The sequence below is a fragment of the Lepidochelys kempii genome, chromosome 2 (genome assembly GCF_965140285.1).
Source record: "Lepidochelys kempii isolate rLepKem1 chromosome 2, rLepKem1.hap1, whole genome shotgun sequence".
NCBI lineage: Eukaryota > Metazoa > Chordata > Testudines > Cheloniidae > Lepidochelys > Lepidochelys kempii.
The window spans coordinates 248995629-249010101 of NC_136381.1; the positions used below are offsets into that span (position 1 = coordinate 248995629).

Below are 14473 nucleotides of genomic sequence, written 5' to 3' on the forward strand. Positions count from 1 at the left end.
AGTTTGTTTAGCTGCACATTTTGGGTGCATTAACTCTTCTTTTCTCCCCTTGGGGTTTCTGGATCTTGTTACAGGTGGAACTCTGCGGGAGCATGTGTAAGCAACTAGGTGCCTAGGAGGTCTGAGGCACTGGTTTCCAGGACTAAAGAGGCTGGACTGCAGAATCTTCAATGACACGAGGGTTCAGACAAGAGGTTTGAGCCTGGGAGTGCACTCTAGAGTCCCAGAGCTAGCAACAGTGATTAGATGCTATCTGGATCCAGTTGGCTTAGAAGCACATGGGACCCAGCATGTGGGTCCACTCATAATAGACTGGTGTCTATTCAGAGGAGCACTGGATCAGGTTGTAGCAAAGGTTATGATACCTTAATTTATTCCTTCTTACACCCTCCTGTTAGTTGCTTTTCTTACCACACCCCTCTCTCTTATTTGCTCAACATCTGAGCAGCTGTATTATTAATTATTTTTAATATTTACATTGCAGGGCCATCTGTGTCTGTCTAGTGCAACTTTGTGAGCAAGCTGAATACAAAGAAAATCTTCCCGTGCAACCCTCCCCATTCTCCAAAAAAGAGAGAGGCTGTCCTTTTTAGCCCATCACTTGTCTATGGTTGATTGTCTCCAAATCTATAGCACTGTTTGAGAAATAGTTTTGTGTAACTAACTCAGACACTTCTCCAGATTAGCAAGGAGAAGTGTCTGAGTTAGTTACTAATTCATAACACATAATTACAGCACAGTAATAGCAAAAAGAGGTTTATGATTTATTCTACTTTCCAACTTGCAACCAAAAGCCAAAGTACAACATCCACTTCTCTTTACTAATAGGTATTCTAGATTTTTTGGGTCAGAATCAATGGCATCTCATGACAGCTCAATAAGTTTTATATGTAGATCAAGGCAAGTCAAGATCCTCAGGCCTGGCTCAAATTGTCAGCCCCAAATCTGGCCCAGTCCGTTGCTTCTCTAATGATACGTCTAACAAAGGTGCAATTTGGGGGAAGAGTGATTTTGTAATATAGACACCTATACACTAGGAACTGGACTGAGACCACCAATTCATGTAGGACAGACATCAGTGGTGATGGGATAGGGGTATAGAGGTGTGACACTGAGTCAGAAAGGGTTAAGCAACCAGCAGGCTAACGTGACCCAGATCAACCTTTAAGAACATATTAGAGAAGTATTGAAATGGTAAACAGGGCCGTTTCTTGTAGATAGTTATCAAAGCCATGTTAGATAGGCCAGAGTGTTTGAAATGCAAGTTTGTATTGCCACAATGTATATTACCTGTTCTTTGTCCAAGGCATACCTCCTGTGACCTGCCCCAAGAGGCTATTGTAACCTGCCAGAGAGCTATAAAAGAACATGGGACCTGATCCTTTTTACATCTCAGATCTGCTTAAGCTTGGTCAAGGGAAGCTTGAGTCGCAAGACAGGTCTCCAGCTCCAGTCTGGATTACCCTGCTATTTCTCATAGAAGAATTTAAAAAGACTCTGCACATGGACTGCCTATTGGATTATAATCTATGGAACTGATTCTGGAAAAACTTTCTACAAATCAGCAGCTCACCATCTCTACTATGAAACTGACTCAAGAACTTTATTCATATCTGCATTTATAATGATATTTTAACCACAGTATCTCTCTTTCTTTTTAAATAAATCTTAGTTTAATTAATAAGAATTGGTTGTAAGCATGTATTTCGTTAAGATCGGAAATATTCGTTCACCTGGTGAGTGTGTGTCCGATCCCTTAGGATTGGTAGAATTTTATATATGGTGAACTAGATTTTAAGCAATCCTCACCATATTTGACTTGGCTGTCTGGGTGGGAGCCCAGAGCTGGATTGCTTTAAGGGAGCTGTGTTTTTGGCTTCTGCATAACTGGTAAGTTGCTGGCTTGGTGACTTCAATTATTAGAATAACCCCCAGTTTTGGAGATCGTCTGCCCCATTCTTTGCGGTTTGCCCTGGTTGAGCACGTAAGTCGATGTAGTTAGGTTGACACGGTGTCAGTGTAGACACTCTGTTGCTTACAATGACTGTTGCTGCCTTTCAGAAACTGTCCCACAATACCCCACACTGGCAGTTAAATCGGTGCAAGGCCTCCTGGTGAGGAAACACACTCCCAACACAAGTGTAGACATGTAAAACTGATTCAATTACTGTGGCGGCTGAACGTCAACATAACTTTGATTGACGTAATCTTAATTTTGTCATGTAGGTTTGTCCTTAGTGAACACAATACTCCAATTGAAGCCTCATCAGTGCCAAGTAGAGCAGAACTAGTACCCCCTGTGTCTTACATATGTCATTCCTGTTAATACACCCCAGAATAGTATTAGCCTTTTTTGCAACTGTATCACATTGTTGATTCAAATTCAATTTGTGATCCACTATAACCCTCAGCTTCCTTTCAGCAATACTACTGCCTGGGCCAGTTATTCCCCATTTTGTATTTGTGCATTTGATTTTTCCTTTCTAACTGTAGTACTTTGCAGTTGTCTTTATCAAATTTCATTTTGTTCATTTCAGATCGATTCTCCAATTTATCCAGTTCCTTTCCCCAAAGTGCTAGCAAATTCTCCCATCTTGGTGTCATCTGCATACTCTCCACTCTGTAGCCTGACCCAAAGTTGGGTAAATAAAACTGTAACTTGAGGATTAACAGGTTCTTGTCACAAGATCAGGCCCAGTAAGATTATTATAAAGTTATCATATAATTTGGGATCCCCGATGTGCACAGGTATAACACTCACACTATAGAAACTCTCTCAATATATAAATATATGATTTATTAATAATTTAGCAAAGATAAAACACACACTTAAACTTAACAAAGTAGATAGAGATAATACAGAAACTACATTTGGACATCCATACTTACACCCTTATCTTTCATACTTAACCATTTTCTTTCTCATCACCATCATCGTCCTCATCTTCCCCAGTGGCCATCATTCTGGCCCCTCCCAAGGCTAAATTTCTCCAACCTGGGATGTTACTTTTATAGTAGGTTACGCTGATGCTGCCATGACCAATGCATATTCAATAGAGGTCCTTATTTGTATTTCCTCCCCTCAAGGGGTCCATTTTCTATAGGTTAGTATATGTATGATGTTACCCTATTAGCATATATGTCAATTTGCTGTCATGGCAGCTTTGCGGTCGGAGGTCCTGTCCGGAACTTTCCGGATGCTGGTGTCAGTTATGTTTTGTGCTGGTGTCAGCTGTGTTCTATGGGTGGCTGATGTCAGCATTCTGGACAAAGTTCCCCCTTGCATGCTCCTTTTAGTTCCCTATAACTTACGAGTTACTTAAGTTTATCCATACCAAAGATTATAGGCCTCAAGCCTCACAGTATCTACTAAAGCCAAATCTTACAGGATAAAAGCCTGTAGGTTCCTTGCATTACTACTAAATCTAATAAAGCAAAATAACAAAGCAATGAATATAATACAGGTAAGCTAGCCCACTGGGCTACAACTCCATTATCCAAGTTATTAATGAAAATATTGATTAGTACCGAACCCAGGACTAACCCCTGCAAGACCCTCCTTGACAAATCCTTCCAGTCAGACAGTGAACCATTGGTAACTACTCTTTTCAACCAGATGTGAAATCACCTTATAGTAATTTCCTCTAGACCACATTTCCCTAGTTTGCTTTATGAGTTTCCCTAGATTGCTTACGATGGAGGGAGGGAAGGCAACCCATTCACCACAGTAGCAGCACAGACCCAGGACCGTCCTTACCCATACACAAAGCACGCAGCTGCATAGGGCACCAGGAAATTTGGGGCACCAAATTTCCTGGTTCCCTGTGCAGCTGCGTGCTGCTCCAGCCCCTGCTCCGGCTCTTCCCCAGGCCTCCACCCCTGCTCCACCCCGCTCCATCCCTGCCCCCCCAGCACTCACCGGTGGCTGCTGCACTCCCGCTGCCGGTGAGTACAGGCCCAGCCCTGCCCCTGCTCCTCCCCCACTCCCCTGAGCTCTGCAGCCAGGCTGGGCCTGCACTCACTGGCAGCAGGAGTGCAGCAACCCAGCCTCAGCCGTGCTGCCGGTGAGTGCTGGGGGGTGGTTCCTCCTTGCCCTCCAAGCCAACCCCTCCCCCCCTCGCGGAGGCCTGGGGCCAGCCCACCCGCTCCCCCCCAGCAGAGGCCTGGGGCCCCACACACATCTGCCCCATGGGGGCATTGCTTAGGGCCCCAGAATTCCTCGGGATGGCTCTGCACAGACCCCTGGAAAGAAAGGGGATTGCTCATTGTGATGGGATCCCCAGGGTACAGTCTGGAACTGTGAGCTGCCTGTAACGTCTATTAGGGTGAGAGACTGCTTGATTCAAATCTTGCTTAGTCTGTTGAAGTTAGAATTTAGATTGTGTTTCTGTTTTTATTTCTTAGGGTAACCAATTTAGATCTCTATGCCTGCTACTTATAATCACTTAAAATCTTATCTTTCCATAGTCAATAAATCTGTTTTATATTTTACCTAAAACACTGGGGTTTTGGTTGAAGTGGTTGGGGAATCTCAGCTCAGGTTAACAAGAGCTGTTGCACGTCCACTACCCTTTTATTGGAGTGCCAAGCTAATAATGAGCTTGCACTGCCCAAGGGAGTCTTGAGCAGTATAAGATGCTATATTGCTGGGGTGCAAGGCTGGGGTGATTGGCTGGTGCCTCTCTGTGTATGATTCATGAGTAGCTCAGTGAGCATACATGTAATGCAGCTGGGTGTGGGGCTCCACATGATGATGGCTGAGTGATCACAGCACCTGGAGGGGGGTTGCTGCTTCTCATTGGCATCGCTTTCTGAGCGACAGCCCAGGCTAAAGCGCAGGGAACACAGCTGTCCCACCCTTCCAGGTTGTACCCCAGGGATCATGTCACACCCATGCATCCCAGCAGTGGCGCAGGACTCGCGGAGGATAACAAACCTTCTGAATGGGGCGGGGGGGAAGGTAGACGTGGTATATCTTGACTTTAGTAAGGGTTTTGATACTGTCTTGCATGACCTTCTCATAAACAAACTAGGGAAATACAATCTAGATGGAGCTAATATAAGATGGGTGCGTAACAGGCTGGAAAAATGTTCACAGAGAGTTGTTATCAGTGGTTCATAGTCAAGCTGGAAGGCCATATTGAGTGGGGTCCTGCAGGTATCAGTCCAGAGTCCAGTTCTGTTCAATATCTTCATCAATGATTTAGATAATGGCATAGAGAGTACACTTATCAAGTTTGCAGATGATGCAAAGCTGGGAGGAGTTGCAAGTGTTGGAGGATAGGATTAACATTCAAAATGATCTGGAAAAAGTGTTCAGAAGTAAAGGGCTGAAATTCAATAAGGACAGATGCAAAGTACTCCACTTAAAGGAACCATCAATTGCACACTACAAAATGAGAAATGACTGCCTAGGAAGGAGTACTGTGGAAAGGGATCTGGAGGTTATAGTGGATCACAAGCTAAATATGAGTCAACAGTGTAACACTGTTGCAAAAAAAGTAAACATCATTCTGGATGTATCAGCAGGAATGTAGTAAGCGAGACAGGAGAAGTAATTCTTTCACCCTGGTAAGGCCTCAGCTGTAGTATTGTGTCCAGTTCTGGGCACCACATTTCATAAAGATGTGGACAAATGGAGAAAGTCCAGAGAAAAGCAACAAAAATAATTAAAGGTCTAGAAAACATGACCTATGAGGAAAGATTGAAAACATTGGGTTTGTTTAGTCTGGAGAAGAGAAGATTGAGGGTGGACTTGACAGTTTTCAAGTACATAAAAGGTTATTTACCGGGAGGGAGGGGTGAAAAAATTGTTGTTCTTAACCTCTGAGGATAGGACAAGAAGCAATGGGTTTAAATTGCAGCAAGGGAGGTTTAGATTGGACCTTAGGAAAAACTTCCTAAGCTAGAGATGTTATGGAATCTCCAGCAGTGAAGGTTTTTAAGAACAGGCTGACAAACACCTTTCAGGAATGGTCTAGTAATTACCTAGTCCTGCCTTGAGAGCAGGGGACTGGACTAGATGTCTTATTGAGGTCCCTTCCAGTCCTACATTTCTATGGTTCTGTGCCCCCCCCCCATAGGTGGCCCAGGGCTCTGTGGAAGCAAGGGTGTTGCCCATGCCCCCCATAGGCAGCCCAGGGCTCTCTGGGGCCAGAGGGTTGCCCATGCTCCCCCATAGGTGGCCAGAGCTGTCGGGGGAGGTAGTTGCCCATGCCCCCCATAGAGGCAGGTACCTTGCTCCTCCTAGGGAAGGAAGCGGCGGGCAGAGGCGGAGAGGGAAGGCGGGAAGCCAGCCAGAGCCTAGAGGCGGAGCCGCCCGGAGCAGCAGCGGGGCAGGCAGGTGGTGTCAGTCTGGGCTGGAAGTTGGCCGCGCAGGAGCAAGCGGACGGGACCTGGGAAGTGCCTGGCTGAGGGGCAGCAGCCGGGGCAGGTGCCGGCTGCCCACGTGTGCGGGAGGCTCGGTCCCGGGCCTGCGGGCGGCTCTCCCGCGGACCCTATGTGTCTGGCTCGGGAGCGCTCTCGCGCTGTGCTGCTTCGCGGGGCGCCCTCGGGATGAGGAAGCTGCTGCTCCTTCTCCTCGCCGCCTGCTGCAGCGTGGGGCCGGTAAGTCCGCCGCTCGCCTCCGGGCGCCCGGGGCTCCTGGCTGCGGGCAGAGGAGCCCGGTTCAGGGCACAGCGCGGCTCTGCCCTGCCAGCGGCAAAGGGAGGCTGCTGCAGCCGGGCTCCCCGGCGGGGGGCTGCTGCGGCGGGGCCGGAGTGAGACCTCGCCCCGCAATCCCCGTGCGGAGAGTCAGTCCGCAGCGCCGCGCGTGTCCCCGGGGGGCTCCCCGCGCGCCAGGCGGTGCGGTGCGAGTCCTCTGTGACCCGCGCGGGCGGACCCCAGGCTCTGCCGGGCAAACTGCTGCTGGGGGCGAGCGGGGGGCTCTTGTACCCCCCCCCCGACTTGCGGGGAACAAGAGCCTGGGTTCAGCTTGAAAGGAGCAGGCGTGTGGCATCGCTGGTTCGTGTAGTGAAGGGGCTCGCCCGCTTTTACAGGATCGGGCTGTGTGAGCCCAGTGTAAACGCCGTGATAATCGAGCGGGCTGTGCCCATCCCAGCCAGGTGCACCCCGGGGCAGGCGTTACAGCAGCCCTTTGCTTGGGTGCCTCCTGACAACGTCCAAGCTATTCACTGAGAAGCAAATGACTTAACCCACTCAGTAGTTAAATTAAACAGACCTGGGTCCCGATCCTGCTCCCACTTAACTCCAGAGAAGGAGACTCGAGCTCTTAGCGAACATGTGGCGTGGGGCCAAATGTAGAGTGATCCATCATCGGGCTGATGCTGCATTAATTACACCGCTGGAGTATTTACTCGTCAAGGTCACTAGCCTTTTATCTTCAGCGGGCCGGTTTGTGCACACCAAGGGAGAGACGGCAGTGAGTGACATTTGGGATTTATGTGCTACAATATCTAGCGCAGTGGAGTAGTGAAAACCAGTAGTAATCTGAACACTCTTCCCCTTGTGGGTTTCAATAAGCCCCAGAGTCAAAGTCTGCTCTCATTTGCACCAAAGTAAATCCAGAATAATGTAATGTATTTAAACGGAGTTATCCTTTATTTACACCAATATAATGGGAGCATAATTTGGCACTTTATATTATTTGTATGTATTTTTATTTTCTTTTTTTGATTCAAATGAAAACGGGAAATGGTCCCAGCAGCGGTTTGAGACGTTCTTAGAGTATTGGCAGAGGACAGTTAGGAAGTGGTTATTATTTATGGCTAAAGAGTTTTACTCACTGGAGTGTGTTGATCTATTATGGTCTAGCTGAAAAAATGATGTTTAACTAACTTCTGTACTGTGCATGTAATAATAATTTCATTAAAAATCCTTATGAAATTAGTTGCTGTAAAACCTTCCTAGTTTTAATTGAATCAAAATTATGTTGTTTATTGACTGTTTTATTAACTACTTCATGGCTTAAATGGAGACACACAAAAGCATCTGACAACAGAGAACAGTTACCTTCTCTGCATTGTAAATTTAAAAACACAGTCTATTGTGCACCAATCTTGATAAGTCATACTGATGGTAAATGTAAAATGGCTGCTAGAAGTAAATTTTTGTGGTAAAATTATTGTATCTCAGGTGCCTGAAAAATTGATTTATTAATGGGAATGCTGACAGACACTAAACTATAGCAGTCCAGCTAGGTGTGTATCACAACACAGGTCTATATTGACTACTTATGTAAACCATTCTTTGGTAGAACAGGGGGAAAGAGAGCCTAAAAGACCAAGCAACAGTACTGCACAGGATTGGGCACTAAACTTTTTAACTCTGATAAAGTAGATCTGAATTTAAAAAAAAGAACAAGGAGTACTTGTGGCACCTTAGAGACTAACAAATTTATACTGTATTTTCCACTGCATGCATCCGATGAAGTGGGTTTTAGTCCACGAAAGCTTATGCTCAAATAAATTTGTTAGTCTCTAAGGTGCCACAAGTACTCCTTTTCTTTTTGCGAATACAGACTAACACGGCTACCACTCTGAAATCTGAATTAAACTGGTTCCTGTATTAGAAAATGGATGTTATTACATATCTGACATGCAGTGGACATTTGAGAAAGTATTGCATTAGTTATAGTCTTTAGGTACTACATAATTGTATTTTCTCAAAGGAGTAACCATCTCTATTAAATCTCAGTTTGTGGAATCCTTTCAATCCTGTGATTGAAGTTGTTTTTTCATAAGTTTCTTTGCCAAAATGTTTACAGTATGATTTACACTCTGCATTAGTGGTTCTCCAGTAAATTATTTGCAATTCACACTAGCACTAATAATAAATAATAAGGAGTAGGAAGCATATTGCAGATTACTGATTTTTTTCAACACATCAGTTGTGGAAAATCAACACATTATAAAACAGGATAACACATCACAAAATACACTTCATTTATTTTGACAGTTTCTTGGCTATTGGGGCAGGGACTGTATCTTCCTAGTGGTTTATACATCACCTAGCACATTAGGGCCCCAATCCTGATTGGGGATCTGAGTGCTACTAAAATGCAGATAATTAGTAATAATAAAATAATAATACTTGCAGGTTTTTATTATTATTATTATTTTATTTATTATTAGACTTAGAAACCCTAACGTATATCAGGGCTCCATAGTGCTTGGCACTGTGCAAATACAGAGTAAGAGACAGTGCCTGATCTGAAGAGCTTATGATTTTAATAGAAAATATAGAGGAAAGGTGGGAGAAAGGAAGTAATATTTCCATTTTACAGATGGGAAACTGAGGCTAATGCAGTCCAAGGATGCATCAGGCGAGGTATTTCCAGTAGAGACAGGTAAGTATTAGTACCATTATAAAGGCACTGGTGAGAGCTCATCTGGAATCCCATGTGCAATTCTGATCTCCCATATTTAAGACAGATGAATTCAAACCAGAACAGGTGCAGGGAAGGGCTACTAAGATGATCAGGAAAACCTACCTTCTGCAAAGAGACCTTTGCTAGTTTAGCCTAACCAAAAGAAGTTGAGGGGAGATATGATTTCTCTTTATAAATACATCAGAGGGATAAATACTAGGAAGCAGGAGGAGTTATTTAAATTAAACACCAATGTTGATACAAGAACAAATAGCTATAAACTGACTGTCAATAAGTTTATCTTGAAATTAGACAAAGGTTTCTAACCATCAGAGGAATGAAGTTCTAGAACAGCCTTCCAAGGGGAGTAGTGGGGGCAAAAATCCTAACGGGCTTCAAGACTGAGTTTGGTACGTTTATGGAGGGGATGGTATGATGAAACTGCCTACCATGGCATGTAGCCGATCTGCGACTGCTAGCAGCAAATATCTCCAATGGCTGGTGATAGGACACTAGATGGAGAGGGCTCTGAATTACTGCAGAGAATTCTTTCCCAGGTGCCTGGTGGGTGAGTCTTGCCCACATGCTCAGGGTCTAACTGATCACCATATTTGGGGTTGGGAAGGAATTTTCCACCAGGTCAAATTGGCAGAGACACTGGGGGTTTTTCACCTTCCTCTGTAGCATAGAGCACGGGGACTTGGAGGTTTAAACACGTGTAGATGGTGGATTTTCTGTAACTTGGAGTCTCTGAATCATGATTTGAGGACTCCACTAACTCAGCCAGAGGTTAGGGGGTCTATTACAGGACTGTGTGGCGAGGTTCTGTGGCCTGCAATGTGCAGGAGATCAGACTAAATGATCATGGTGGTCCCTTCTGGCCTTAAAGGGTAGTCTACACAGCAATGTAAGCCCAGGCTCGGGCTGGGCTCAAGTCTAACCCTTGTATCCGCATACCAATTGTGTTAACTTGGGACTCAGACCTAGGGTCCAAGGTCCTGCAGGGCTGAGGGTCCGAGCCCATGTTAAACTGGGACTTTGAGTTCGAGCCCTATTGCTTTCCTGTATGCATACAGCCCAGGCTTGATTTGGGTCCTGGAAGTCCTCCGGATGTATCCAAGTTCCTTGGGGGAACTTCCTTAGTCCTCCCTAAGTGGACAATCTGTGGTCCAGTCTGTTGCATGCTATTGCAAACAGAAGCCAAACCTGTTCACAAAGGCAGCCGCTCAGGTCAGTGTTAACCCATTTTCTGCTGAACACCGGTCTGCAAGCACACTATCAGAGAGCCTGCAGGGTTTTCAAAGAAGACTGATCAGAAGAAGATTTTTGCAAAGACAGCTGGTCACAAGAATACAGCCGGATTTTGGTACATACCACCCAGACATTCTTGCACACACAGCCCCAGGGAGGGCAAGGCGGGCCTGGGAGCAAAGGCCAGAGTGCGGAGCAGGAACTAAGCAGCTGCCTTGCAGTGAGGGGGAGTGGTAGAGCTACTGGCTCAGCATGGCTGGGGGAGAAAGACCCCCAGGATGCTGGCTCCTCCCCCTCCATGCAGGGCAGCCACTTGGTCCCCACTCCACTCTCCGTCCCTCTTCCCCACCTACCATGGGGCTGTGTGTGCAGAGGTGCCCTGGCAGAATGCACTGAAAGGGTGGTGAGTGGGAACAGGCCCCAAAACTTCCCCACAGCCTCCTGGAGATCCCTTATCCCTGCCTCCCAGGGTGCGGCAGGGGCAGGGATAAGAGATTTCTGAGCGTGCTGGAGCACCCCAACCCCAGGGGATGCGCTTCATTGCTCTGCAGCCGGAAGCAGCCAGACTGGGGTGTGTCTCTGTTTTTCCTCTGAAACCTACATTTTATGTCAAACTTCAAAACAAACAGACAAAAATAAATAGATAAAAAAACAACCAAACAAAAACACCTTCACTGAACATCCCATTATATAAAAAATTAAGAATCGCAGTTTTCTTTTAATAGTTTGACAGCCCTAGAGTCTGATGTCCTAATTATCCTCAGAACAGGTGCACATGGGCATGAGAGTTTTCCCACAGTGCAACATATTGATAGGGCTAGAGTGTCAACACTGTGGGGGAGGAAGGCACTCTGGGATAGGGTTACTTTGACTTGGGTCTTTGCACTGCAGTGTGGACGCCAGAGCTCTAGGTTCCAGTATGGGTCAGAAAATCCTTAACCTAGGGTTAAAATGCAGTGTAGATGCTCAAGCCCAGGGTTTTGTGACATGGGTCAGCAGACTCGAGTCCCACTAACCCTAGGCTTACATTGCTGTGTAGACAAAGCCTATGAGGTGCTCAAAGAACAAGGGCCAAGTTTTCAGAAGTGCTTAACACTCATGAACTTCCACTGTGATGGTATGGCCAGATTGAATAGAACATCCAATGCTCTGACTCTTGAACATCTGGTTTTAATTGACTTGCCCAAGGTCAAACAGGAAATCTGCAGCGCAACAAGGACTTGAACCTAGATCTCCTGACTTACTCCACTGCCTTAAAGCCAAGACCATCCTGGCTCTCACTTATTTATAATACTTCATAGTAAAAGTAATGGTGTTTTGTAAATTAGACCTCATTACAGGACTCTATTATTAAATCTTTGCTGATGAGGGGAGAGAGAGACCATCACTTTGTGTGTGAATTATAAAATGTGCAGCTGATTGAACAGTTCAGCAAAGTCTTACTGCCTTATAATTTTGTTTCATTTGCTTAATCTCACTGCTATATTCCTAAAGACTAAAATGTATTATTATTCCTAAATATTTTCTGTTGTCCCTACGCCCTCAACTCTGCCAACATTTCCACCCTTACCCTCCTGCTTGTTAATTTACAGTCACCTGTTCCATGCTGACTCTCTTCTGCATCGTGTGAGCTTCTAAAGTTCATTCCTCCAGTTCTGCTACTGTGCTGCCTGTCGTGAATCTTGTTGACTTGAATAAAAAAAAATCTCTATTTGTTGTTCCCCTTCCTCTAGCCTCAGTCTACCTAACTGTCTGTGCTCATGGGTAGGGACCCTCCCTTCTTGACTGTCTTGAAAATGCCTGGTATATTGTGGGCAGTACTATAAGCAAAGGATAAATAATGAAAACAACGCAGCTCTGTTTTAAAATGAGTTTCCCACTGCATACTACTTGCTTAAATCAAAGAATCTGTAATGAAGTATTGTGACCCAAACCCAAAGCAAATTCAAAAATGAAGCAGTTTTCTTTTAAAAATCAAAAATGTACTTGTCTCCCAGTTAAGGATGTTATATTGGAGTACAGATTGACACACTGTCTTTCTATTGGGGTGAGGTGGGAAGTTACTCAGAAGAATGTTGGTAAATACACTATTTATGATGTCAAGGACTCTTTTTGTAAATGACACTATTGGTTTTGGAATGCTTCAGAAAGGAGTTGAGGAGGACTCCTTTTTATGGAAGAGCATTATTTTAATGTTTCATTTTGAAAAGCCAAAATGCATAGACTTTGAGAAAGGACTGCACCTAGTACACGCTTAAGGGCTTAAAATAACAAATAAAAATTGTGGATTCTTTGATTGGTAGTTGCATCCATCATGGAATATTTTCATTAAAATACTTTAAGACCCAGGCCTGTTTGTTCATTTTAAACAGGTGAATGGCATCCACCCAGAATGCAGATTTCAGCTGGAGATTCATAAGGAGGAAATAAGATGTATGGAACTTCTAAAGAGTGTCAAAAGAGTGGCGTTTAAAGGTAAGAAAAAGATGTGCTGCAATGCACAGACAGCTTGCAAAGAAAAAATCCTTATTCATCAGCACTGATTAACTTCTTTGACAGTTAAAATTACATTTTCAGAATTTATTTGTGCTGTGACTGTACTTTTTATGAATTGGATAATTCATGCTGACTTCGTATTGAAAGTAAAAACTAAGGATGAGAGACCTAATTAATGTTCTGATGCACAAGGCAATTCAGATACAGGATCGAATTCATCCTTGATGTATCTCCGTTGAAATCTATGGAGCTATGCCACAGGTGCACTTGGACCATACAGTTTTATTAAAAGAAACACCACCACCCCAATGTTCTGGGTACAATAATGTTTAAAATATACACATGCAGCTTACTGTACCTAGGTGGAGGAGAGAGGAGAAAGAAAGTGACCTATAATTAGATTTCGTGAGGAGGAGACCAGTTCCATTTTTTTTCTTCTGTTTTAAGCTTTTAAGGGATTTTCTCTGCAGTTGTAATGTGAGTGGAAGGTAAGATAATCAGAAAACAAATAAAAATGTATGATATTTCCCTTGCAAGTAGGGGCCTCTGACAAGGTCACCAGTTCACAGAGCAAACATACTTTTCAGTATGAAGGTAAGAAATATACCCTGGTGTTTTCAGTGTGAAAACAATAAATAATCTAGTGATGCAAAGGAAAAGCAGATTGTAGCATGGACCTAGAAGGGAAGCCCTGAGTAAGAACTTTGTTTAAAAAAAAATTTATTGTCATTTTAGGTAAGGTGTTCCTCAGCTGGAAGAATATGTTTATTATATTTATATTTTCATTAAAATTATTAGTGTTATATTATATTTGTATAATGGCCTATGGCCAGAAGCTCCAGAAGGGAAAGAGCTCTCTACTCCCTCTATTGATGAAAAGGGAAACGTGCTGCCATAAAAATCTCTTTTTTGAACAGACAGCCTATCCACAATTCCGATCATGATGCTTGAGATGAATTTAGGAGTTTAGAAGACAGTGGGCTCCAGGGAGGCTCGGAGAGGGAAAAGAGCTATTACTTTGTGGCAAAAAGTTAATTTCTAGAGCTGGCTAGGAATTTTGCAGTTTCCACAAAATCAAAAATTTTCATGTGGAATTTTTTTTATTTTCAGTTGAGAAAATTGAAATTAAATATTCTGAATTGAAATATTTCATTTTTTATCTGATACAATGCATTTCATTTTGAATCAGTTCAACAAAACATGAAACTGCATTTCACTATCAGCACATGGCCTTGTGGAATTGTGGCTGAGGCCCTAATTCCCTCTTATGGACTGTGCTCCCTCGAGGACTACATCTCCCATAATGGTATGGGGATTTCCCTCTGATTGAGCCATGTGGTGTGTAATGAGTTTCTTCTG

At 44.2% G+C, this 14473-nt stretch overlaps 1 protein-coding gene and 1 long non-coding RNA gene across 3 annotated transcripts in view; one reads left to right on the plus strand and one right to left on the minus strand.

The window, feature by feature from the left end:
• LOC140907779 (uncharacterized) overlaps window positions 1–14473 on the minus strand; it is a 238375-nt gene that overhangs the window by 89193 nt on the left and 134709 nt on the right. The gene's annotated exons all lie outside the window — the stretch shown is intronic.
• Window positions 6398–14473, plus strand: part of VIPR2 (vasoactive intestinal peptide receptor 2) — an 88154-nt gene continuing 80078 nt past the window's right edge. The window contains exons 1-2 of one of the 2 annotated variants that reach the window (XM_073334537.2): window positions 6398–6606; window positions 12991–13093. In XM_073334537.2, coding sequence (XP_073190638.1) covers window positions 6556–6606; window positions 12991–13093 — 154 coding nt within the window. In that variant the 5' untranslated portion in view covers window positions 6398–6555. Of the gene's footprint in view, window positions 6607–7042; window positions 7364–12990; window positions 13094–14473 lie in introns of those variants that run through there. The other variant, XM_073334536.2, reaches the window with a different exon arrangement.